This window comes from Salvelinus namaycush, chromosome 22 (genome assembly GCF_016432855.1).
Source record: "Salvelinus namaycush isolate Seneca chromosome 22, SaNama_1.0, whole genome shotgun sequence".
NCBI lineage: Eukaryota > Metazoa > Chordata > Actinopteri > Salmoniformes > Salmonidae > Salvelinus > Salvelinus namaycush.
In genome coordinates, this window is record NC_052328.1 from 21411717 (window position 1) to 21439534 (window position 27818).

A 27818-nucleotide genomic window follows, 5' to 3' on the forward strand; every position below is an offset into this window, starting at 1 on the left:
AATTGTTTCTTAATTATTGGAGCCTGACAGACTTAACAGCCCTCCCAATCACACATCTAACCACCACAAATATTAGTTTGCTCAACTTTATACCTCTTCAATTCCCAACATGTTCTCTAGTTTATTGCATATAGCCACTGTTCATGCATACACACAATCCAATTATAGTTTGAAAATTGTGAATATGACTAACAGGCTGGTCTAATTTACATAATGTCAAATGATTTATCATCATCCAATTAATAAGTAAGTAATTGCTAAATGAATTCTAAATGTCTTATCTTTCTGTCTGAAATTCTCTTTGATCCTACATGTCTGACAATAGTCATGTCTCTAGTTATGATTTTAAACCATGTAGTCATACTAGCACTAAGTCTTACCTATCGTTCAACTGAAAATACTTTTTCGTGACAGATAGGGGAAAGGAGACTGAAATGTCTCATGTTTTACAGTGATTATGGGTATGAACGTCAAGCCGATGGAAAGTGTACCCCTGCTTTTTGGTTCAACCCAAGCACTGTGCCAAGAAGCTGTAGCACTAGCCATAACTACCTCAACAGCACAGGGTAGGTAACTTGTAGTACTGTCCCTAATTCCTTCCTTCCTTGGGCAAAATAACACTCTGTGCTGTGATTTGATAGGGCCCTTTGTTCAGCAAATGACTCTCTCTGCATTGTGAGATCACATTAAACCTAGTCTCACTCTCCATTCTAAAAGTACATCTATGCTGTGAATGTTCAGGTACAGAAAGGTTTTGTCCAATAATTGCAAAGAGGGAGGGAAGGATGTGTACTCCCCCAGGAAACAGCATTGTTCCCCCAGGCCTCCCAGAGGCCTCAGACTGACTACCAGCCAGGGAGAGCTCACCGCCACCGTGGGCAGTAATGTCACCTTCCTGGTGTATCTGGACGATGTGAGTTTCCTCTCCCACCACTAACTGAAACTGTGCCATTACTAGCCATATTATTATTATTTCATCAGTAAACTGTGGATGTTTGTCCTGGATTATCTTGTGCTTTTGAAGTGTTGGTTGACGTGACGTCCCCAGAGCCTGAATTTTTCTCGTCTGGTTTTGGGATGAAAGCACTATGACTCACTACATTTGTCTGTGTCTGTTTGGCTTTCTATCTTTATAGAAAATTTAGGGCCCAATTTTTCCAAAGTTATCTGATCATATTTCGGCAATCGAATAGGACTAAATGTTAGAATTGGGTTTTTACAAAACTGAAAAAGGTGATTCTGATAGGGATACAGATTTGGTCATCCAATCCCACCTTTAAACAGGGTTGAATTAAGTGTTTGTGTTTTTCAAAACTCAAAAATAGTGATTGGGATAGTTTTGATGCCCAAAATCTGGATTATCTTGACACCACATGAAGGATGGATTCAGGGTGGATTTAGAAAGGTGAAAGCTCTACAAAAAAAGAAATGTCAACGTAACTAAGGTGACAAGGTTTTTAAAAACGTTCTTACATCTGATAACCAACGTTGAATTTTGTTTAATTGATCGCAGTATAGATATGTTGTTATATTGAGAAGTTTCAAATAAATGTACTTACTTATAAGTGATATGCAGGCTCTATTATTTATAGTCTAGGTACATTTGTTCATGTAGTTTACTCATCTCTGTTTCCCTATGACAGTGTAGAAGTAGTCCCATAACCTGCCCAGTAGATGGCAAGGTGTAGGCCTGTTCAAACCACTGAATATCCGGATTCTGTGATCTTGATATTGTGGTATCTGGATCAGAAAGATCCTATTCGATTATTTTCTGAAAAAAATGGCAAAGAAATGGCCAGATTGATCTGATCCTGGATAGCAAAAAAAGAGGATTACAGAATCCGGCTCATTCTGATTCTGATTTAAAAGTTTAGAAAACCTGGTCCCTGTACTTCTCCAATGTCTAATCTCAAATCTCACCCCAAGTATTTCCATAGACAGCTCTTCCATGTGAAAGATAATGCAGTGTCATAACATAATCTGTTTTGACTAATGATGCCTGTCTTACTTCTTGTCTCCAGGGAAACTCATTGTGGACTTATATCCAGCTAGACTTTGGGGACGGCATCACGTTCATGTACAACCTGAGCCGGAGAGGCGATGGAATCAAACACAGCTATAGAGAAGATGGGATCTTCAGAGTGACAGCACATGCAGAGAACAGCCAGGGTTATGACATTAGCTCCATGTTCCTACACATCACCAGTATGTCAATGAGAAACACTGGTTCTCTTATGTCTAATGTGGTTTAATTACTTTTCCTGCCCAAGCATGTTACCACAGTAAACTACTGACACCAGCATAGATTACGGATGATCATATGTCACCAACTATAGATTGACCTACAACAACCTTTAATGGATTGAATGTTAAGTGCTTATGAAGCTGTTTGATTTTGTTGTTTTGGTCAACTAACCAATTTACTGTTCCCAAAAAGACTGCTTTCAGTTTGTATTGGCCAATGTGCTTCTCTTGTGTGCTTTGGTGTGTCTCAGGCCCAGTGGAGCGTGTGTATCTCTCAGCTCCTATTGTTGCCATCAGGAAGAAAGAAGCTAACCTAACGGCTGTGGTCTGGCCTGTCCACCACAGAACACTCACCTTCTTCTGGTGGTTTGAAAACAGCTCCGAGGTGAGGTTCCTTCACCCAATTACTCTGACCTTGAGTTTATTTGCAGACAGTTATTTTGGTCCTTTGTGTTTTCCATGTGTGCTGGAAAAGGCAAGGTTGTGCAGTTTTCTATGCCATTCTCTTTATCTTGCGAAACCCAGCCCTTAATAACCTTGGATGGAAGCATCTCGTACACGTTTTGGAAGGAAGGCATGAACAGGATCATGGTCCAAGTGTCTTCTGGGTGCAACATACTGCAGGATACCAAGGTCATCATTGTCAAAGGTGAGTGGGAAGGAGTCCTTCGAATGTCTTTATTGGTAATATGAATGTAACGTAGGTATGCAACATTTTAATCACCCATCTTCTATGTTCATGTAAAAACTGCCTCCTTGTTAGTGACAATGTGGATGTCATCTCTACTCCCAGCTAGTCACCTCTACTCCCAGCTAGTCACCTCTACTCCCAGCTAGTCACCTCTACTCCCAGCTAGTCACCTCTACTCCCAGCTAGTAACCTCTACTCCCAGCTAGTCACCTCTACTCCCAGCTAGTCACCTCTACTCCCAGCTAGTCACATCTATTCCCAGCTAGTCACCTCTACTCCCAGCTAGTCAACCCCAACTCCTAGCTAGTCACGTCTACTCCCAGCTAGTCACGTCTACTCCCAGCTAGTCACCTCTACTCCCAGCTAGTCACCTCTACTCCCAACTAGTCACCTCTACTCCCAGCTAGTCACCTCTACTCCCAGCTAGTCACCTCTACTCCCAGCTAGTCACCTCTACTTCCAGCTAGTCATCTCTACTCCCAGCTAGTAACCTCTACTCCCAGCTAGTCACCTCTACTCCCAGCTAGTCACGTCTACTCCCAGCTACTCACCTCTACTCCCAGCTAGTCACCTCTACTCCCAGCTAGTCACCTCTACTCCCAGCTAGTAACCTCTACTCCCAGCTAGTCACCTCTACTCCCAGCTAGTCACCTCTACTCCCAGCTAGTCACCTCTACTCCCAGCTAGTCACCTCTACTCCCAGCTAGTCACCTCTACTCCCAGCTAGTAACCTCTACTCCCAGCTAGTAACCTCTACTCCCAGCTAGTAACCTCTACTCCCAGCTAGTCACCTCTACTCCCAGCTAGTCACCTCTACTCCCAGCTAGTCACCTCTACTCCCAGCTAGTCACCTCTATTCCCAGCTAGTCACCTCTACTCCCAGCTAGTCACCTCTACTCCCAGCTAGTCACGTCTACTCCCAGCTAGTCACGTCTACTCCCAGCTAGTCACCTCTACTCCCAGCTAGTCACCTCTACTCCCAGCCAGTAATCTATACTCCCAGCTAGTCACCTCTACTCCCAGCTAGTCACCTCTACTCCCAGCTAGTCACCTCTACTCCCAGCTAGTCACGTCTACTCCCAGCTAGTCACCTCTACTCCCAGCTAGTCAGCTCTACTCCCAGCTAGTCACCTCTACTCCCAGCTAGTCACGTCTATTCCCAGCTAGTCACCTCTACTCCCAGCTAGTCACCTCTACTCCCAGCTAGTCACCTCTACTCCCAGCTAGTCACCTCTAGTCCCAGCTAGTCACCTCTACTCCCAGCTAGTCACCTCTACTCCCAGCTAGTCACCTCTACTCCCAGCTAGTCACCTCTACTCCCAGCTAGTCACCTCTACTCCCAGCTAGTCACGTCTACTCCCAGCTAGTCATCTCTACTCCCAGCTAGTCACCTCTACTCCCAGCTAGTCACCTCTACTCCCAGCTAGTCACGTCTACTCCCAGCTAGTCACCTCTACTCCCAGCTAGTCACCTCTACTCCCAGCTAGTCACGTCTATTCCCAGCTAGTCATCTCTACTCCCAGCTAGTCACCTCTACTCCCAGCTAGTCACCTCTACTCCCAGCTAGTCACCTCCATGCCATGAGGAACAAGAAGAAATTGTAAATTCATGTCAGATCAAAAGCAATTCTGAGCAAACTGAAGAATTCTTAATGGTACATTGCCACACGGAAACACTTTGTGGTAGAGGGTTCATGCAGCATCCTCCATGTATAACAGATTTCTTCAAATCCCTGCTGTTATCGTTCTCTCCGGCTTTGGACGAGCACAACCCTGACATCCCGGAGTGGAGAGAGGACGTGGGCCGCGTGGTGAGGACAGCTGTATCACAGGTACAGGAAGAAGTTCCCTCTGGGACGACAGTCGACATGAGGTTGTCAAGCAATGTCTTTTATGGTCTTAACAATTTCAAAACATGAGACATTAAGAGGATTACTTCATTCAATGTGACACAATAAGGAAGTAAAGTAAACATAGATGTTTAGTATCATGTGTTTTCCCACAATAGCAGTGTGTATGTTTGACTGTAAGACTGTTATTACAGGTTTCTGGATTTCCAGAGGAACGGCTGTTGGTATCGTTGTTTCCAGGTGTTCCAACAACAGCAGAACTATTTATCCTGCCTGAGACACAGTTGCCTGAACCTGGGAAGCGGAACAAAGAGGACTTAGTGAGTGTAAGCATATTTTGCTTGACATCTTACAAGAGTTTGTCTTTTTGGAAATCTTCTAGAACAGATCTAATCGTCTAATTCATCTGCTCAAAATCCACATTTGTATAAACAATGGGGTTTAACTGACTTAATTGGTTTTCCAAGAGAATGTTATCATAAACTTTTATTCAAATTTGAAAAAGAATAATCTTTGCAAATGCACATTTTGGGGTGCCAAGTAATTTGTCTATTATGTCAAACAGATATCAAACCTTGTTATAAATGCCCTGAACCAAGGATTGGTCCAGTTTGAGTTGAAAGCTGACACTCAAATAATTGTTTACATCACACAGCTAACTTTGGGTAAGTTGCAGTTTTTCTTTGTCTCTTTCACAGTATAAAGTGCAAAATAACAATACATAAACAATTCAAAATACTATAATAAGCACTGTACTGACACTCAATTCACCAGCCAATGTCAACTAATGTCAACAGCAGATATTGATGGACATTTTCCATTGAATCCCTTTTATAACTATCTTATTACAGTAGAGTGTCTTGGAGTCATTGCCATCAATAATACGATTAACAACGGGTATCTTTAGTATGCACCTTGGAAATCAGTGGGGTCATTTGGATATTAGCATATCACCAAAACGTGTCGATCAAGCACACATTACTTTACCCTTTTCATCCAGCGATTGATCTGTCTTCACTTGTGTTTGCATGGAAAGGTCTGAGAAGCCTTTAAAATGCTATGGAAAGGTCATCAACTTCACTGGTCTCATCTTGGAAGAGAGAAATATGGTTTGGGAGGGGTGGGCTAATACATACTCAGAATAATACGCCTCAGCACTTAAAGCCATGACTAAGCACAAACCTTTCAGATGCATGGGGAGATAGAGTGCGACCTCATGTATGGAGGCCCTTTGTATGCCGTCTTAAAATGGCACATGACAGATACCGCTCCTTCTGAACCGCTCAGACCTAATGGGCTCATACTACGTGAAAATGTTTGAATATTTGCTGGTTTCTCCCCTTGTTTTTCTCCAAGTCTTTTTTGTGTGTTTGGCATGATTTTTTTAGTTTATTAGGATCCCTTATGCAGCAGCTACTCTTCCTGGGGTCCACGCAAAACGTACATGACACAGTACCGAACAGTTATAGACAACACAAAGACAATACTACATTAAATAAATGATATCAACAAAGGAATTGGCTAAAGCAGAAACTGGTCTTTCTCTGTCTTTCCCCAGCACCTCTGGTTTACTCCAACCCTATTCACAGTAGCTCAGTCATGCTGATGTTGCTATCTGTGGCATTTGTTGGTTTAGCTGCGTTCTTCATCTTCAAGTTGAAAAGGTATGTTCTCATTATAATATTGATTGGTTGGTTACAGTCAACCTATTTTGTCTTATTTTGTCTTAGTGGCATTCGGAAGCCACATTATACTCTCAACTATTAACACATAAGTGAAGTTCTTACAGTACTGCAGGTTAAGTTTGCATGACGTCAGTCGAGTGGTGTTTGGCTTGTTAGGAAAATCCCTTGGATCCATGTCCAGGCTGAGGAGAACCAGGAAAAGGAGCCGGAGATGATTGGCACAGTCGGGCAGAACAATACCATGTCCAAGATGAAGCTCAGTGAGTTCCCCACAGAGAAGGAACTCATGGAGAAAGAACTGAAGATCAGGAGCAGAGGTAAGTTTGACTTAGCGTCTAGAACAATAACAGACCTGCCTATTGGATCTAGGCCTTCAGAGCCAGGCTCCCAAGAATATTATCACATGTCGTAGCCTACAGTACCAGTCAACGTTTGGACACACCTACTCATTCCAGGGTTTTTCTTTATTTTGACTCTTTTCTACATTATAGAATAATAGTGAAGACATCAACACTATGAAATAACACACATGGAATCATGAAGTAACCAAAAAAGTGTTAAGCAAAAAAGTGTTCTTTGAAGAAGCCACCCTTTGCACACTCTTGGCATTCTCTCAACCAGCTTCATGAGGTAGTCACCTGGAATGCTTTTCCAACAGTCTTGAAGGAGTTCCCACATATGCTGAGCACTTGTTGGCTGCTTTTCCTTCACTCTGTGGTCCAACTCATCCCAAACCATCTCATTTGGGTTGAGGCCGGGTGATTGTGGAGGCCAGATCATCTGATGCATTGCTCCATCACTCTCCTTCTTGGACAAATAGCCCTTACACAGCCTGGAGGTGTTTTGGGTCATTGTCCTGTTGAAAAACAAATGATAGTCCCACTAAGCGCAACCAGATGGGATGGCGTATCGCTGCAGAATGCTGTGGTAGCCATGCTGGTTAAGTGTGCCTTGAATTCTAAATAAATCACAGACAGTGTCATCAGCAAAGTGTCACCAGCAGAGTTGCAAAGAAAATGCCATATCTCAGACTGGCCAATAAAATGAAAACACAGACACTGGACAGAGGAACTCTGCCTAGAATGCCAGCATCTCGGAGTCGCCTCTTCACTGTTGACGTTGAGAGTGGTGTTTTGCGGGTACTATTTAATGAAGCTGTCAGTTGAGGACTTGTGAGGCGTCTGTTTCTCAAACTAGATACTCTAATGTGCTTGTCCTCTTGCTCAGTTGTGCACTGGGGCCTCCCACTCCTCTTTCTATTCTGGTTAGAGTCAGTTTGCGCTGTTCTGTGAAGGGAGTAGTACACAGAGTTGTACGAGATATTCAGTTTCTTGGAAATTTCTCGCATGGAAAAGCCTTCATTTCTCAGAACAGGAATAGGCTGACGAGTTTCAGAGCCAGGTCTTTGTTTCTGGCCATTTTGAGCCTGTAATCGAACCCACAAATGCTGATGCTCCAGATACTCAACTTGTCTAAAGAAGGACAGTTTTATTGCTTATTTAAACAGAACAACAGCTTTCAGCTGTGCTAACATAATTGCAAAAGGGTTTTCTAATGATCAATTAGCCGTTTAAAATGATAAACTTGGATTTGCTAACACAACGTGCCATTGGAACACAGGTGTGATGGTTGCAGATAATTGGCCTCTGTACGCCTATGTAGATATTGTAAGGCGTGCGTACTGGCGGTAGAGAAATCAGGCGCAGGAGAGCTAAGACAGTGTTTCAACGGCGCAGTTTAATGATAAAAATTACTGTGAACAAAACAATATATATACAATGGGACAAAACCCCAGACATAACGTGCACAAGGACTTACAATAAACAAAACCGGACAAGGACAAGGACATGTGGGGAAAAGAGGGTTAAATACACAACATGTAATTGATGGAATTGAAACCAGGTGTGTGGGAAGACAAGACAAAACAAATGGAAAATGAAAGGTGGATTGGCGATGGCTAGAAGACCGGTGACGTCGACCGCCGAACGTCGCCCGAACAAGGAGAGGGACCGACTCCGGAGGAAGTCGTGACAGATATTCCATTAAAAATCCCCCGTTTCCAGCTACAATAGTCATTTACAACATTATAAGAAACAATGTGTTGAATATCCCAAATTGTTTGCATAGTCAACTTACACACAGCTCTGACACACACACTTATCCCACCAGACATGCCACCAGGGGTATTTTCATAGTCACCAAAACCAGAACAAATTCAAGAAAACGTTCAGTATTATATAGAGCCCTTATTGCATGGAACTTCCTTCCATCTCATATTGCTCAAATAAACAGCAAACGTGGTTACAAAAAACAGATAAAGCAACACCTCGTGGCACAACGCCTCTCCCCTATATGTAGGCTACATGTGACTTTTTTTAAATGTATGTAGTTCTGTCCTTGAGGTGTTCTTGTTTTATGATGTTCTGTATTATGTCATTATGTATTATGTTTCATGTTTTGTGTGGACCCCAGGAAGAGTAGCTGCTGCATTTGCAACAGCTAATGGGGATCCTAATAAAATACCAAATACCAAGTCTACACTGTATTTCTGATCAATTTGATGTTATTTTAATGGACATAAATGTTGCTTTTCTTTCAAAAACAAGGACATTTCTAAGTGACCCCAAACTTTTGAACGGTAGTGTATGTTGATTTGTTTAGCACTTTTTTGGTTACTACATGATTCCATATGTGTTATTTCATAGTTTTGATGTCTTCACTATTATTCTACAATGTGGAAAATAGTACAAATAAAGAAAAAACCCAGAATGAGTAGATGTGTCCAAACTTTTGACTGGGACTGTATGTAAATCAGCTGTCCACACATAACATACAGAGCAGAAGACACATTTCCATCGTGCTATGTAACATATGGACAATAAAGTTGTATTGTAAAATGCCGTAATATACATCAAGCTCGTTCGGACCCAGTCAAGCACGCAATTTTATCAATTAATCACGCCTAATGCGTTGGGTAAAACAAAAAGTATAATTGAAACATTGTATTATGTTTTCATCTTTGCTTGGACAGCAAGTTAAAAAGCCATAATTATCTAGTTAGCTAACTCACACATTTTCTAAGAAATGGCTAATGCATCAAGCGAGCTGCAATAAAAACCACAGTGAAGCACTCTCTAGAAATCCATTTTACCTTATATTCTATCAGAATAGGTTTGTGTCAGATATGAGTTCTGTCAGAATTATGGATTGCAATGGCAAGCATTGTGTACATCTCAAGTGTCATCATAAGCCACTACAAGATACAGAAAGATTTACGGTATAGGCCTACTTTCCAATTCAATCTGCACCATAAGCTTCTGTAAGCATGAAGCATAAAGGTTGACATAGGGAAACCACTTTGGGTTGTTAAAGCAGGGGACTGCTAACTGTTTTTGACAATTGTGGCACTGCAGTGGTCCTGATAGACATTTGGGCTGGAGGCTTTTTGGGAGGTCAGCACTTTGGCCAATCTTCATCTCACAGCAGGTCTCTCCTCCAGCAGACCTTGGTGATCTGAGACAGATTGATTTCTCTTCTGTTGCCTTCCAACTTTTTATTTTCAATGGGCAGAGCAATACAGGAAATGTTATTTGTACCATTAGATTCAATGAATTGACCACCTGTTGTCTGTCTGCTAAGATTCCATGATTACTCTGATGCCTGCAGTGGTTCCTATGCTAGTTTAGTTGGTAGGCGACACAAAGATCCACAAAATGCTGCCAACATCAAAACATTCTATTATTGAGGGGTTGGTGACAATAGTGTCTTTGGGGTCACTATTCATAATAATTCTACTTTGATTTATGTATTCTATCACCAGGAGAATATGGAAGAAATGGGGAGAGAGTGATCACAAGAGAATTTCCTACTTGTACTAATGTCTAAGAAATTAGATTCTGAGTACTGTAAGTACAGATTATGGTGTTTCAATGTGCCAACTTAAAAAATCTTTGTTTTCACCATTTCCTTTGGTCGCTGAGAACTGCTACTAAATATGTATTTCACAAGACTTTAGAAATCTACTATATAGCAGGAGAATATATTATTTAGTGTATATACATCATTTCAGTATTGAAGAAGTGTAATTTGACATCTGTGGATGTTGTATTTGGCATTAGAAAATGCCATTGTTGAACAAAAAAATATTGTGTTCTTAAGTGCCAGATTGTATTGCTAATTAATTATTTAGCTCAACATGATTATCTCACGGATGTTCTCTTGATAATGACAACTGCATCTATTGTTCTATTGCACAGGGGAGGTGGAATGTAGGTAATAAGACAAAAGGCATACTATACTGAACAAAAATATAAATGCAACACGCAACAGTTTCAAATCAAATGTTATTTGTCACATGCGCCAAATACAACAAGTGAAATACTTACTTACAAGCCCTTAACCAATAATGCAGTTCAATAAATTACAGTACATATAAGGAATTACAGTTCACATAAGGAGTTACAGTTCATGTAAGGAAATCAGTCAATTGAAAGAATTCATTAGGCCCTAATATGTGGATTTCACATGACTGGGCAGGGGTGCAGCCATGGGGAGCCAGGCCCAGCCCATCAGAATTAGTTTTTCCCCACAAAAGGGCTTTATTCCAGACACTTCTCAGCACAGGTGAAGATGCCAGATGTGGAGGTCCTGTGCTGGCATGGTTACAGGTGGTCTGCAGTTGTGAGGCCGATGGACAGACTGACAAATTCTCTAAACAACGTTGGCGGCAACTTATGGTAGAGAAATTAACATTAAATTATCTGGCAACAGCTCTGGTGGACATCCCTGCAGTCAGCGTGCCAGTTGCATGCGTCCTTTAAAACTGAGACTGTGGCATTGTGTTGTGTGAAAAACTGCACATTTTAAAGTGGCCTTTTATTGTCCCCAGCACAAGGTGCACCTATGTAATAATCATGCTGTTTAATCAGCTTCTTGATATGCCACACCTGTCAGGTGGATGGATTATCTCGGCAAAGGAGAAATGCTCAGTAACAGGAATATAAACAAATTTGTGAACAGAATGTGAGAGAAATAAGCTTTTTGTGCTTATGGAACATTTCTGGGATATTTTATTTCAGCCCATGAAACATGGAACCAACACTTTATATGTTGCGTTTATATTTTTGTTCAGTGTACAAATCAGTGTGGCTGCTTGGTAAGCAATCTCTGGACTACAGTTGAGGCTGTTAGGATGTGTACAGGTCGATACAAAACATGTAGGCCTACATTTTTTCTTAAACTGACCATTCAAAAAGCTTGGTACATTGAACAGAGTTTGTATTATTTATTAGCCTACTGCTCATCTTACAATAAGTACAATACTATTGTTCACCTTTTCTAGCATGTCATAATTCACCTTTTAGCAGTAACATGTAAGATAATACGAAGAAGTAGTGTTGATCATGGTGATTTTAAGATTAGTCAAAGTATTAAACTGTTTATAAAACATTTGTCTGATGGTCTTGTTGAACATGTAGCAAACGTTGCTGTAGCGCATGAGCTGTACTGTATTGTTCATTTTGTTAGCGGAGCTAATATTTTAGTTTTTACTTCACATTTCTTACTGTAAACAAAATACAATTTTCAAATTGTTCAAAATAAATGTATTTTTCTATGAAAGTGTGTTGTTGTTGTTTTTTTACATATATTGATGGAGATGAAAACAAATATTTAAAGGAAACTAACCTTAAGTTCCAAGCTTTACATTCTCCATAAGCACGGATTCTGAGAATTAAGTGTCTCGGTTCGCAAGACTTTAACGAAACCAGCATAATTATCATGACCAATGCTTCATGTTATTCACCATTGTTCGGGGATAGTCTACCTTATAATAACTATTTGCCACACAAGTGATAGAGAAACAAAGCTATTTCCATTAAATAATGTATGCATGTCCTCTGTCAGAGGAGTTGTCTGTCTGTACTGTCATGGGGACAGCCTCTAACACAAACACCCCCCAGCTTCCTGAATCTTTGTTTCACTATTACCCCCAAAGGTATTGCAGAGTGAATCCTGGCTGGAACACATATTCCTTATATCTGCCAACTAAGGCTAGACATGCACACACGCACACGCACATGGACATGCACACACACACAAACACTTCCTTGTTATTCATCATAGGCCCTGAAGTTATTTATTTTTGCCAGAAGTATGATACGTTTGTGTGAGATTTCATTCCCCTGACATTGAAGTAATGTTTGGCTCTGAACCAGTGCATTTCTTTCTCTCTCACCACCCCCTGTCTCTATTTCTCTCTCTTTACTTTTTTGTGTCACTATTTCAACACCATGATGTCAGTCACCAACCTCCATCATTGCCAAACAGCTCCATGACCCTGGGAGTCTCACTCTACCTCAGTTTCTCATTCCAAATTATTGGCACTGCATTCCTGTAGCAGAGGCAGATACTATAATGCAGTACTCAATGAAAGGAAACATGCTCGTCAATTTTACACTGGGTCTAACACAATATTGCTGCAAGCTATTGTTGTAGGATATTTTCATTCAAGGCGCTATTCCACTTATGGAAATCCTGCTTGACTGTGTGTTGATATCCTGGAGAGGGGATAATTAATTTGTTGAGCAGCGGGGAAAATGTGAAACTAGTCCATTAGATACACTCCAGGCTTCATTGTCCTCCCAGTCGGCCCCCAAGTATATGCAAATGAAACCTTAGAACACATTGTATGCTAAATAACACTTGTTACAGTTAAAAACAAAACTGTGGATGGTTATCTTAAAGATCCTTATCATGAGCTAATCCCAGTCCGTTTTCTCCAAGATCGGTTCTCCTCCTACTCATCTTAATAAGATCTCAAATCTACTGTAACTAACTCAGGTTTATCAGCATCTAAATCAAACTGTTATCCAACCAACTGTTAGGGGCAGTTGGAATAATTATTTTCATGAACTAATCAAAACAGAATATCTATAGAAATAGGTCCTGCCTCTCGCTGAATAGTAGAAAGCAGATTATTCAGTCAACGTTCCTATCGGTTCTAGACTATAGCGACATCTTTATGAACGCAGCTGCCACTTCATTAAAACCGTTAGATGCGCACTGCGCTTTATTACGGGCGACAATTTTAGAACTCATCACTGCATTCTCTACCAGAAAGTTGGTTGGCCCTCTTTGACGTCACGTACTTTAGGTTGATATATTGCTATGTTTTCATTTATAAAACCCTTTTACAAAAAGTACCACTATACAGAACATCATTACTAAACTTTACACATACGAGTTACCACACCCGCTCTCAGGGATGGCTAACTCTGGAAATTCCTTTGGTCTCTACTGAGTTAGGTAAATCAGCTTTAAGTTTTCTTGCACGTTATTTGTGTGACAGTCTTCAAAATGTTCTTAAATGTGATGTTCTGGTCCCTTTAGGGCAAGTTTAGAAAGCTGATTGAGGATCTTATTACTGATGAATGTGTTTGATTTTTATGACTGTGTTTTTCTTCCAGCTTATATTTAGTATTTATATTGATGTGTGCATTTTCTGTAAAAGAGACCTTGGTCTCACTATGACTCCCTGATAAAATAAAGGTTAAACAAATACAAATAAAAATGTAGTTTCAGATAATCTTGAACCAAAAAAGATCATGTTCATTATGTTTGACCCTCTAGATCTTAATATTGCCAGTATTTTTTACATGTATTCTTTCAACTCACTTTGTCTGGTATGGAAGGATATCACCCAAAAACACATCTGAATTGATGAACCATAAGTTCCGTTTATACTTGATTCTAACATGTGTCCTTTGTCCTGATATTGTCCACATTCCTGATTGTGCCCACATTTTTAAACAGGTGTAGTTGATTAAAAGAAACCAACTCCGGAGGTAGTCTGAAATGCATTGTGTCTGGATCTTTCAAGTGTAGACGGATCTGGACTGTGAAATCATCACTATCCCACCCACTAAAGTCCTTGACAGGTGACATCATTGACTTATGGAATATATATGTGTCCTACAATAAGTAAATATTATTTTGAAAGAATATCTGTTAAATAATTTGCATACAGAGACAGACCAGGATATCTGGTCACAATAGGTACACAGTGGATGTGTACAAGACACATTTTACTACCATGTGTAAATGCAATGGCGCAGCGGTCTAAGGCACTGCATCTCAGTGCTTGAGGCGTCACTACAGACACCGTGGTTCGATTCCAGGCTGTATCACAACCGCCTGTGATTGGGAGTCCCATAGTGCGGCACACAATTGGCCCAGCGTTGTCCGGGATTGGCCAGTGTAGGCCGTCATTGTAAATAAGATTTTGTTCTTAACTGACTTGCCTAGTTAAATAAAGGTTACACAATGGCTACAATAAGGGCACAATCAGAATGTGGATAAGATCAGGACAAAGGACATATGTTAGCACCAGGTATAAACGGGGCTGTAGAGGACTCACAACACCTACTGTAGCTATAGCCTGTTTGCAAATGGAAAGTACTTTACATTTATCCAAATACATATTAGCTGTAACTCTATGTGAAGTGAAAAACAAATAACATGACAATAAATATGTACAGTTTTCTTGCACAGTATGCTTAACAAAGCGTAACAAAGTGTTGTTTTAGAAATGCCAAGCTATGAATAAAAACGGAATTGCTGATGTATGGTTTGAGTTGTTGAGTTCATTTATGTGTTAGTCTGTATTGAAGGAGTGTGGAGGCAAGTGGATAGCTTCTAGTTAATTTGTCTAACTGACATGTTATGCTGACAATACATTAAAAGAGAGTTTGATTCAGAACTTCTGTGCCTCTCCCAAAGAGACAGCCAACCAACCGAAAACTGTCAGTCATCTCAGGCTAGCAGACTGTCGACAAGAAGGAATATTCTTCCATTTCTCAGTCCCAATTCGGGAAACAAGGAGATTGGAAGTGAATCTTTCCCCTACAGCATTTTGCCCAAGTAAAGAAGTTCCGATGGCAATGTGTGCAACAATACTGTAAGTTGAGTGGTAGCATCCAGAGTTAATACCATGACACATATCCAGTGTGAGAATAAACGTAAAGAAAAAAAAGAGCATGCAAATACTGTATGTCCCTTTCTTATGTGCAAAACCTCTTCAGAAAATCCAAGCTTTGACAGACATGGAGTCTGCATGGTAAGTCCTGAACTATAACCTTCTCATGCAAGCCCCTGGGGTCTACCAGTCTCTTTCTGCAAGGACAGCGCTCCAATTTCAGTGTGGCCTCAACTTCTGATTCAGGCAGAATCCAGCAGAGCCAACCCACTGAGCACAGGCTTTCAGTTCAACGTCTAGTTTGGATTTACATTTGTTGTCAACTAACATGCATTCAACGAGAAATCAACAACAAATGACACCATATCATTGGATTTAGGTTCAAAGTTGGGTGAAATGCCCTTACGTTGGTGACCATTTGCAAATCCAATCAGTTTTCCACGTTGATTCAACGTCATCACAATTTTTGAGTTGAAATGACGTGGAAACAGCGTTGATTCAACCAGTGTTTGCCCAGTGGGAAAGATCTCGTCTGATATTGATATGTACTAAGTGAAAAGTTCCATCCTCTTACAACCAGCAGATATAACATAGGTTCTGTCATAACATTGTCATAAGAATGGCATAACACAGTCATAGATATGACAGGTCTCAGGTCACTGATTAAACTAGCGCATTTCTTATAGGCTGAAACCAAATTTGAGAAACAAGTGCAGAGTTTGTGCATGAATCTCAAGTTAGAACTCAGGCCAATGTGATAAAACCAAACATTCAGACATTTCTTTCACATCTCATTCAAATACAGCATTTCCATGTAGTTAGTCACTAAGTACACTTCACTTACATATCCTCCACACACCTACCACTAGAGATGAACTATAAATGGAACACTCAAATTAAATAGATTACTGTACATTACTGATTTATGTCTTGAGGTCATATACACAACTGTAACCATCTGAGTCAAATAATCTTTAGTTCAGCAATTCTGTATTTACACTATTTCCATAAACAACTTCATTGTTCTGGCAAAAATACAAGTATTTCGATCAAAAATTTCCTTTTTGAAGACGCATGTAAAAATCTGTACAGTTCCCCCCCCCCCCAGAGTCCAGGCAAAATAGTGTAAGCTGGTCTGTCCATGCATGGGTAGAAAACACCCGAGACCATCCATTGGTTCCATGACTTCAGAGTTTGCTGGAAGTAACTGCCAAAAAGATGTATTACAAGTCGGCTGTAGACTCTGAGAATTAAAACACATGGGGAGTTTCATCTGAGAGTTTGATGTCAGTGAGAGATGGCAGGTATCCTAGCCAGAGAGAAGTGACACAAGAGACAGAGCAGAAATGATATATCAGCATTAGCACACTAGCATATGTATTTTAGCATGCAAGCATATCCATCTTCGATACCAACAAATCTTGCTTGACAATGGAAAGGAGTATATCAACCACTAGAGCTCTACAGAGTCGCTTATCACCGCACTGCTACATTATTCAGGACACTCATTTATTCATAAACATAAAAATAACTGCTGTACACAATTCAATTTAATGAGGTGTATTGGCATGGTAAGGCCGTCTTACAGTACCAATGCAAACCTATGGGAACGTATCAACTTAAATGATGAACGTAAGGACATTTTCATTTCAATTCATTGATTTGATCTACCTGTGAAAACTTTTTTTTTAAATAAGCCAAGCAATAAAAGGATAGTGCAACATGTTGGCAATTAATGTTGGCCTTGTTTCTACTTCCCCAGAGTCAGATGAACTCATGGATACCATTGGTATGTCTCTGCGTGCAGTTTGAAGGAAGTTGAAGGTAGTTTCTGGTATCATGTTAGCTGTTAGCAATGGCTCCAGAAACGACCTTCAACTGACTTCAAACTCTAAGCAGAGATATAACAATGGTATCTATGAGTTCAGCTGACTCTGGGTAAGTAGAAAAAAAGGACTTGATTGCCAAAATGTCGCACTATCCCTTGGCATGAGTTATTCTTGATTACTTATCAGTAATTGCCCTTTTATGAAGGATACCTTACCTATGCCACGTGCATCTGGCCCTGTGTCCAAGTGCTCCAAAGAGGTCACCATGTCTCCCTCAGGATTTGGGACAGCTATGGACGCCACCGTAGGGATCACTTCCTGTTGTTTCTCTGACCTCTCCTCTGTGTATATGTTGATGCCAGGGATCTTCCTATAGGAAATATACATTGTACAAAAGAGTTAAGAGGAACAGCAAAGGAATAGTAAATACATCGTTATCTACTTAATCCCTTCTGTAATATATCTCATAAAATATACTGTATTTACCACCAATGAGGGAAAATGGAGTAACACTCCCTGTTAAATTTTCTGATAATTCTGGGTTTCATGGGGTAGTTACAGTCCCTTTTCATTCTGGTGATAAATGTTAAACTATGTACTACCCTCATTATGTCTTGAAAGTGACAGATTCACACACTTAACATCATTTTATAGCTGCAATATTGAACTTTTTGGGCGACCCGACCAAATTCACATAGTTACATAGTGAGTTATAGATCTGTCATTGTCAATGAAAGCAAGTCTAAGAAGCTGTAGATCTGTTCTATGTGCGCTATTTCTATGCCTCCCGTCCCGTCTATGCCTCCCGTTAAGTTTTGTTTTTGCATCTTTTACTTTCGGTTTAGCACACCAGCTTCAAACAGCTGAAAATACAATATTTTTGGTTATGGAAAATATATTTCACAGCGGTTTAGATGGCACAATGATTCTCTCTCTACCCAATGACTTCTTGTTTTGTCACAAACTGAAATTAGGCGAGCTATTCGAATTTTAGGAAATGGTGGTGCGATTTCTGCATAATGCACCTTTAACTTGTGGGAGAGTGTGCTCTTTTGCAATGTAATGGAAGCAGAGGATACTATCCATTTCATATGGCATTGTATGTTGTCTCAGGTCTTAACTTTTCAACCATTGCTGCCATTCTGTTGAATGCCTCACCCTGACTGGCTCTATTTAGCATTTCAGAAAGGTCAACTTTCACATTGTCAGATAGATTAATATTGATAAACTGCAGAATACTGACACCCATTCAGAACTTAGAGAATTGATTAAACTGTAATTCCCAGGAATATTCAAGAGGATAGGAAAGAGATGAGTGGCTTCGAAGAAGTTCAATTGTTAGGATTACTCTAAAGATAGTTAATTATATTTTGGCTCGTTTTAGCGATTGGATTTGAGGAGTAAGATGTACAGATGAATTTGCTTAAGGATTGGTGTGTGAGAATGGCCTGAATTGACAATATCACTCTCATTTGAATCAGCTTCATTAAAATGAAGTCTGGGATACCTTACCTTTTGAACTTGTAGATAACGAAAACTGCCAAACCCACAAATACTACAGACACTAGCATAATGACTGCAGCACCATTGTGCCCACTCTCACTGGTGTCCACGAGAGGAGCTTGGAAAAGAATAAAGGAGAAAAAAGGATATAGACATCAGACAAAGAGAGACATACAGGGTTCAGTCTTTTACTTCTGGCATCAAACTCCCAGGTGCTGTGAGGCTTTTCACCAGGGGTGATATCTGGTCCAAGTTTTTTACATTTTCACCACCATAGTGTAACTGAATTTGACCTTAACAATCAAAACCAACATGAGTTATGTCTTTCTTATATCGTTCTCATGAAGATATTGTGGCAGTAGACTTCTCTGGGTTGCTGGTTCAAATCCCAGGTGCAATATCCTGCTGTTTTGGCCTTGAGCAAAGCACTTAAAGATGCAGTCCAGGATGTTAAGCTCTCAAAAATTCGTAACATATCGTACGAATTAGAATTCGTAACATATCATATGAATTAGAATTCGTAACATATCATATGAATTAGAATTCGTAACATATCATATGAATTAGAATTTGTAACATATAATAAGAATTAGAATTTGTAAAATGTCATACAAATTGCGAAAAATAAATAAAATATTTTTTTTTGTGTGTGCAATTTGTAACATATACAAAATGGATGACGTACTATACAATTGTGTACAATTTTCAGGGACACGTTTTGGCTCGTGAGCACTATTTTCAAAACTACTGGCTGAAATTATACAAAACCTTTGGAGCATCATATGAAAGGGATACTTCAGGATTTTGGCAATGAGGTCTTTTATCTACTTTCCCCAGAGTCAGATGAACTCTTGGATACCATTTTTATATCTACTAGCGTGCTAGCACAGAGAGTTCATCTGACTCTGGTGAAGTACATAATGGGCCTCATTGCCAAAATCCTGAAGTATCCCTTTAACTTAAAGATTTGCTCAGGTGTATTGCTCTTTGGCTGACCCTGTGCTAACAACCTCTCAAGTATATGTGTGTGTGTGCGTGTGTTGTCTTGGGGGTGTTGAGACTGTTTCAACAAATATGAATACCTACTGAATATTCTACTATTTTATTCTACTACATGATAGCATCATTCCAAAATGGCCAACATCCATAACTCTTAATTCTAATTACATAGTAGTACTGTAGGTAGGACCTTATATCTGTAACTGTACTATGACCAGACATCAGACTATACTGTGAACACAGCAGCAGACTGGCTGACCTGGAGACGGTCGTGTGGGGTAAACGTTAACCTGAACCCCGGGCCGCAGAGTAAACTGGATGAGGTCTTGGTTCAGGGCACTTAGCAGGACCTGAGAAAGCTGTGGAGGAATAAAACACAGCTCTGGTTACCAGCACCATTTCACACTCATCAATATTTAAACTTCAGTCATGAATAGTAAATACTGCTTTGTTTTAAAGAAGGGCACGTGCTGATATGACATGAAAAGGCCTACTGTAATTCAATTCCTGTCGAAAGGCTGACAGACCAATCATAGCAATTGAAATCTTATCAGGAAAAATTGCCTTATGAGGCAAGAGTGAGTGACATTTGAAAAATGTATACTGTACAACAGTATGTCGCTTTTCCAATACTTTGGATGTTTTTTCTGATTAATAATATGGTAGGCCACTATAAAATACATTGCCTTAAGTAACCTTCTCCTCCTTTTCTTTCCAATACTCTATGATTTCCCCTGCTTTTCACACCTAGATGAAGCAGTCATTTAACAAGAGACCAGAAAGCCTTCCCAAAGCCCATTTGAGTCCTTAGCCATGGCTCACGTATTCCATCTCGTTCTTTCTAAACTCTTCCCATTGGTTAAAATTAGACTACTCTACTCTGTATGAATAATTACTTTTTATTCTAGTGGCATATCAGGGTCAGTAAATCTATTACACATTTTAATAAGCTGCACCAGACATCACGCAAGCACTCATGCACACACGCATGGACACACAAACATGCGCACACACGCCATGCCACTCACGACACAAGAAGACGTGCAACAGTGAACTAAGATGTATTACCCCATTGTCTGTAAGGTCTTGCCAGGTAATCAGACAGGCTGTAGATAAATACATCCCCCTAATTCCCAACTCAGGGTGCCCCACCACTAGTCTCCTCACTACATGTGTCCTACTACATGATGCATCATTGTTAAATACCTATTAACTCAGTTCAAGGCTAACTGATCCACTGGAATTGTGTTTACTTGTTGCAACATATGCAAATATGTCCTATGCAAATACGTGGATTTGGGATTGTAACAGATGATGCAGAATAAAAGTGTCTGATGACGGACTGAAATGGATATCCATTTTACTATAAGCTTGAGCTGCTGAAATGCGGAGGAAAACGTGGTGTGTTTTATCAGTTCTATAGAATGCCAAGAATTATAGAGCTGTTAAACAATTAGAGCGCAGTGCCAACATCTTAGTCATTCTATTCAATGTGCTTCTATTCGAAACAAACCCTTCGATATTGGAGTGAATGGTAAAGTATAGTGTGTATTAGAACTATCCACTTCTCATGGTTAGAATTGAGTTATGTGAAATAAATTGTGATGCAGATTACAATGCTGTATTGAGATGAATGCAGGTTTTCAAGGCTGAGGTTCTATTATTTTGATGTGAAGACATTGCCCTCTAGTGGTGAAAATGTGTCCTGAAAAGTCATTTTGTTGAGCTTATATTTCTAATAAAATAATAGTAGGCTCCACATGCACTTGTGATTAAAGCAGCAAAGAGAGAAAAACTCATTATGAGCAAATCATGACGCCACCATGATATGAATAATATAATCAAGAGGAAATGTGTTTCTACATTGTGCTGCTAGTGATGCTGATATTACTTGCTTGTATTGAATGTTGAGGTTGACCTAACTTTGGCATGATTCAAGTAATGGAACTATGTAAATGAGAATAACAATAATAATCAAAAATAATTCATTAAAAACTCAAAATGTGGATGTGTTTGACTATGAAGCCTGGTGACACATTACCTGCTCTAAATGTGTCCCTTTTCTATTCATCGTCCCCTCTGTTGACCTTTTCTCTGGGATGATAAACAACTCTGCTGCTGTTGGCAACCCTGGGAGCACTGACACCAGAAGCTGCTCTCCATTGATCCCTGTGACCTTCAATTAAAAAGTAATGAAAAATAAATACAATTCTGGGATCTCAGTTTCTTCTTTATTTACATAAGGTTGTGTTATACTGTATAGCATTGCACTGTAATTAAGCATGGTAAAGGCTAAATCCACCCAGTTTTCTGCTTTAGATCTCATTTGACTAAGTACCAGTCACTGTCAAGATATAATGCACAAATCAGCCCAAACATGCAAGTTCCATTTGACAGTCTTTGGTAAAGGGCAGGCCTTTTAAGTGCATTTGCGCTGTAACCAGAGGTCCCCTGTCACTTTCCTCGTATAAAACGTGGGAATATCTGACAAGACAGAAGGTCAAAGTGAATGTTTCCCACTGTGAGGGGTATATATAGCTCAGTGTCCGTTATGTAACCCAATGCGCTTCTTGACATCCTGAGAGAGACGAAGGGGACTGACTGGAAGCACTTTTCCTTATATGGTGTACTCTACCTGTTATTTACAATAGGCCAAATACTTATAGGGAAATAACCTGATTTGTGGCACTTAGAAATGGTATACTGCTAGTAATGAAACATGAAACATTTTTGGTTCAGAGTAGAATCCTTTTCAGTTCCATATAGAACCCTCAGCAGAAATGGTTCTACATGGAACCCAAAAGGTTCTACCTGGAAGCAAAAGTGTTCTACCTGCAACCAAAAAGGGTTCTTCAAAGGGTTCTCCTATGGGGACAGCCGAAAAACCCTTTAAGGTTCTAGATTTGTCTAAGAGTGTACCATTTGCTACCAAATTGTTCGCAATGCTGATAAAATTACTTATGAATTAATCATTAGAGATCACCAATTAGTCACTGTAATCCCAGTAATTCACTGGTAAAAAGTGCAGTAGTAGCACTGTAGAATATTTAAAGAAGGACTCACTTGGACCATGGAGTCCTTGACCACTCTACTGATGTCCTGTCTCCATTCAGCCACAGCAGGATTGAAGGCGTCCAGATTAGAGGAGAATGCTAAAACGTGTGACCGGAAATATTCTACAGGAAAATACAAGACATGTTAATTGCTAATGGATACTAGATAATAAGAAAGAAACTGTTAATAGATCATAAGAGATTATAAATGATTATAAACTGGGTGGTTTGAGCTCTGAATGCTGATTGGCTGACAGCTGTGGTATATCAGACCGTATACCAAGGGTAAGACAAAACATACATTTTTACTGCTCTAATTACATTGGTAACCAGTTTATAATAGCAATAAGCCACCTTGGGGGTTTGTGATATATGGCCAATATACCACAGCTAAGGGCTGTAACCAGGCACTCTGCGTTGCGTCGTGTGTAAGAACAGCCCCCTCGTGCCTTATTGCTTAATTAAACATTAAACATCTATATTATTATAATGATCAAGTGGATGAACATCATAATCAATATTTTATATCACAGATCATTTACCACCTGGTTGTTAGAAACCCAGCTATAACACCTCAGTAATACAGAGAAGAGTCATTTCAAAGACCTCACCATAGACTGCAACAGTTATTTTGTCTTGAAGGACGGTGTTGCCTACTGACACTTGCACAGTGACAGTATGAGTTCCCTCCTTGTAGAAGGTGAAGGACATTCCTCCCACTAAAGTCACGACAGGCTTACAGACATAGAAATGGAATGCATACATATTTAATACATTTCCATTTGAGTCATTCAGCAGACATGTTCATCCGGAGCGACTTAGAATTAGTGCATTCATCTTAAGCTAGCTAGGTGAGACAACCACAATGGCAGCAAGTACATTTTCCTACAATAAAGTAGTTATCAGCAAAATCAGTGGTAGGAGGAAAAGACAAGCGCATTTTATTTGTGTCATTATTTTTTTGGGGGGGGTATAGTCTTTATATGTGTATAGATGATATTATCAATGATGCCTGTAGCATGTTTGACTATGTTCGTTTTTTTGTATCACACCTCAATCTGTGTCACAATAGGTAGGTTTGTCCATACAACACACAATATTACAATTCATACTGTAAATGAGGCGAGTAAAGTTCTGTAAATCTAAAAAGTTTGAAGATATAGTGGAAATGTTGATTGACTGACCTCGGTGTGGTTGTTGAACCACCAGTAGTAGGTGACTGTTCCAACGTAACTTGGCTTTAGGACTGTTGACAGATTCACTGCTTTATTCCTAACAACCACAGAGGGAGCTGAAAGCTGCACTTGCTCAAGTGTACCTACAACACCAAACAACAACAAAAAATGTGTTTTCTTTCATGGAATTGTAGTCTTTTCCTACTGCAGACACATCATTTACAGAAAGTTATTTTCAGGTAGAAATGCTGCAAAGAGCACCTGTACTGTAACTCTACAGCAAAGTAATTCTATCCGTCATTCATTTTTGTTTCACTTACAGGTAACATGTAGGTATAGTAAGACTCTCTCAGAGCCCAGGCTGTTGAGTGCCATGGCAGCCACTTGGTAAATGCCGACTTTACTGTAGGTATGTTTGACCCCATCTTCTATGGAGCTGATGTTAGCGTAGGATATGGCCGTCCCATCTCCAAAGTCCACTGTTATACTTGTTGTGGAGCCATCACCCTACCAATGGAAACGCATGTTTATGGCAAGATACAGTGTGCATGTTTAACATAATAATTTAAATGCACTATTTACAGTATATTGATTTCTATACCCTACACATATTCTACCTGTAGCAATACATTGTTATACAGATGTAGGATCTTCATTTCAGCCAGTTTGCTACAGCAGGAAAATATTCATGCAGGAACAGGAAATGTGAATTATTAGTTGGATCATAATTAATGGCCATTTTGGGGAAAATCAAGTTTGAAATTTCAAGGTGGAAATTACAAACTTCAGAAGCCTTTTTAAACCTCAAATGCATTACAAGTTTAAATGTCCTGCATTGCAGGAAAGTTCTCCTGCAACAGGCAGATCATATTAAGATCCTACATCTGTACAGTATGTAATAACTGTTGTATGACAATGGCTACAAGTGTTACACAACAAACATCAAGGTTCTTAGATAAGGCCTATGAACCAACAAAATGTAAAACATGATGAACTGCTGCTCATCTCAATCCATTGGTCGACGAATGAGTGTAGATCAATGTGAACGTAAATGTATTTTGTGCAAATGCAAATTTGTTTACAACCCTGTTAGTGAGCATTTGTCCTTTACCAAGATAATCCATCCACCTGACAGGTATGGCATATCAAGAAGCTGATTAAACAGCATGATCATTACACAGGTGCACCTTGTGCTGGGGACATTAAAAGGCCACTCTAAAATGTGCAGTTTTGTCACAATACAATGACACAGATGTTTCAAGTTTTGAGCGAGCATGCAATTGGCATGCTGACAGCAGGAATGTCCACCAGAGCTGTTGCCAGAGAATTTAATGTACATTGCTCTACTATAAGCCGCCTCCAACGTCGTTGTAGAGAATTTGGCAGTACGTTCCACCGGCCTCACTACCGCATACCGTGGTGTCATGTGGACGTGCAGTTTGCTGTTGTCAAAGTTGTGAACACAGTGCCCCATGGTGGATGTAGGGTTATGGTACGGGCAGGCATAAACTACGAACAACGAACACAATCACATTTTAGCGATGGCAATTTGAATGCACAGAGATACCGTCACGAGATCCTGAGGCCCGTTATCGTGCCATTCATCTGCCGCCATCACCTCATGTTTCAGCATGATAATGCACAGTCCCATGTCGCAAGCATCTGTACACAATTCCTGGAAGCAGAAAGTGTCCCAGTTCTTCCATGGCCTGCCTACTCGCAAGACATGTCACCCATTGAGCATGTTTGGGATGCTCTGGATCGACATGTACGACAGTGTTTACCAGTTCTCGCCAATATCCAGCAACCTTGCACAGCCATTGAAGAGGAGTGGGACAACATTCAACAGGCCACAAACAACAACCTGATCAACTCTATGCGAAGGAGACGTTTTGCGCTGCATGAAGTAAATGGTGGTCACACCAGACACTGACTTTTTTTCTGATCCACACCCCTACCTTTTTTTGTTACGGTATCTGTGACCAACAGATGCATATCTGTATTCCCAGTCATGTGAAATCCATAGATTAGGGCCTAATTAATTTATTTCAATTGACTGACTACCACATATGAACTGTAACTCAGTAACATTTTTGACATTGTTGCATGTTGCGTTTATATTTTTGTTCAGTATAGAACCTAAAAGGGTTCTTTGGCTGTTCCCATAGGAGAACCTTTGAAGAACCATTTTTGGTTCTTTCTACATGGAAACTAAAAGGGTTCTACCTGGAACCAAAAAGGGTTCTTCTATTGGGACAGCTGAAGAAGCCTCTTGGAACCTTTCTTCTATGAGTGTAGCTTTCAATAGTTTGATAAGATCTCTAAGAAATATGCCAGACCATTACCTCCTCCAGAAACACCAGGAAGGTCACGTTGTCCTCCAGGGTGGCTGTGAGTGTTCCCTCACTGGTGACCAGCTGCAGACCTCTGGGGGCCTGGTGGGGACACCTCTGTCTCCTAAGGCGGTACTTCCCAAGGGTTCCCACAGTGCAGTTATTGGACAGAGCCTTACGGTATCTACAACATACACACATACAGACATAAATAACTAGACAACCTGTACTCCACCTTAAATACATATGAAGAAATAAAACACGGAAATACTCTGTCTACTTCACTGAATTACTTTAAATGGAGAAGGATTTACCATACCCTGTAGTGTTTAGGAAGCTGTCCCCGGTGGTGCAGTCTCTGGACACGGAGGATGGAACAAACCAGAAGGCAGCAGTGCATCCTCCATCACTCTGCCTCTCAAAGCCATAATCACTGTTTGGGGTGGGTGAGAAAAATCAATAAGCTACAGGTCGAGGTCAGTAATATGGATGAACTATAGAAAGTGGATGTCTGTTTTCAAGGTTCATTTGTTTTATTTCCTTGATTTTTAACACCAATCATTACTTAGCTTGATATACTATTCTGTTTGACGTGTTCGACATCAATATCACCATTAGAAATTAAAATGTCTAAATACACTACATGAAAAAGTATGTGGACACCTGCTCGTCAAACATCTCATTGCAAAATCATGGGCATTAACATGGAGATGGTCCTCCCTTTGCTGATATAACAGCCTCCACTCTTCTGGGAAGACTCTCCACTAGATGTTGGAACATTGCCGCGGGGATATGCTTCAATTCAGCCTCAAGAGCATTAGTGATGTCAGGCACTGATGTTGGGCGATTAGGCCTGGCTTGCAGTCGGCGTTCCAATTCATCCCAAGTGTGTTCGATGGGGTTGATGTCAGAGCTCTGTGCAGGCCAGTCAAATTCTTCCACACCGATCTCAACAAACCATTTCTGTATGGACCTCGCTTTGTGCACGGGGGAATTGTAGTGTTCTATTGGCAACGCCAAACCCAGATTCATCTGTCGGACTGCCAGATGGTGAAGCGTGACTCATCACTCCAGAGAACCCGTTTCCACTGCTCCAGAGTCCAATGGCGGCGAGCTTTACACCACTTCAGCCGACACTTGGCATTGTGCATGGTGAACTTAGGCTTGTGTGCGGCTGCTCGGCCATGGAAGCCTATTTCATGAAGCTCCCGACGAACACTTGTTGTGCTGACTTTGCTTCCAGAGGCAGTTTGGAAGTCGGTAGTGAGTGTTACAACTGAAGACAGATGATTTTTACACGCTACGCGCTACAGCACTCGGCGGTCCCGTTCTGTGAGCTTGTGTGGCCTACCACTTCGCAGCTGAGCTGTTGTTGCTCCTAGACATTTCTGAGTCACTGAGTCACAGTAAGGCCATTCCACTGCCAATGTTTGTCTATGGAGATTGCATGGCTGTGTGCTCGATTTTATACACCTGTCAGCAA

General features: G+C 40.4%; 2 protein-coding genes across 2 annotated transcripts in view; one reads left to right on the forward strand and one right to left on the reverse strand.

Annotated features, from left to right (window-relative positions):
• LOC120017440 (VPS10 domain-containing receptor SorCS3-like) overlaps positions 1 to 13946 on the forward strand; it is a 64930-nt gene extending 50984 nt beyond the window's left edge. Inside the window, exons 17-27 of the mRNA XM_038960186.1 lie at positions 453 to 566; positions 742 to 913; positions 2022 to 2205; positions 2496 to 2629; positions 2770 to 2893; positions 4654 to 4766; positions 4979 to 5110; positions 5350 to 5449; positions 6343 to 6448; positions 6626 to 6786; positions 13936 to 13946. Coding sequence (XP_038816114.1) covers positions 453 to 566; positions 742 to 913; positions 2022 to 2205; positions 2496 to 2629; positions 2770 to 2893; positions 4654 to 4766; positions 4979 to 5110; positions 5350 to 5449; positions 6343 to 6448; positions 6626 to 6786; positions 13936 to 13946 — 1351 coding nt within the window. The remainder of the gene's footprint in view (positions 1 to 452; positions 567 to 741; positions 914 to 2021; positions 2206 to 2495; positions 2630 to 2769; positions 2894 to 4653; positions 4767 to 4978; positions 5111 to 5349; positions 5450 to 6342; positions 6449 to 6625; positions 6787 to 13935) is intronic.
• A 990-nt stretch (positions 13947 to 14936) lies between these two features.
• The window catches only part of LOC120017788 (VPS10 domain-containing receptor SorCS1-like), a 51506-nt gene continuing 38624 nt past the window's right edge, over positions 14937 to 27818 (reverse strand). Inside the window, exons 17-27 of the mRNA XM_038960760.1 lie at positions 26655 to 26768; positions 26348 to 26519; positions 24323 to 24509; positions 24012 to 24145; positions 23439 to 23562; positions 22838 to 22950; positions 21816 to 21950; positions 20034 to 20133; positions 18785 to 18893; positions 17488 to 17642; positions 14937 to 16752 (exon numbers count right to left, since the gene is read on the reverse strand). Of these exons, the coding sequence (XP_038816688.1) occupies positions 16694 to 16752; positions 17488 to 17642; positions 18785 to 18893; positions 20034 to 20133; positions 21816 to 21950; positions 22838 to 22950; positions 23439 to 23562; positions 24012 to 24145; positions 24323 to 24509; positions 26348 to 26519; positions 26655 to 26768 (1402 nt within the window). The 3' untranslated portion in view covers positions 14937 to 16693. The remainder of the gene's footprint in view (positions 16753 to 17487; positions 17643 to 18784; positions 18894 to 20033; positions 20134 to 21815; positions 21951 to 22837; positions 22951 to 23438; positions 23563 to 24011; positions 24146 to 24322; positions 24510 to 26347; positions 26520 to 26654; positions 26769 to 27818) is intronic.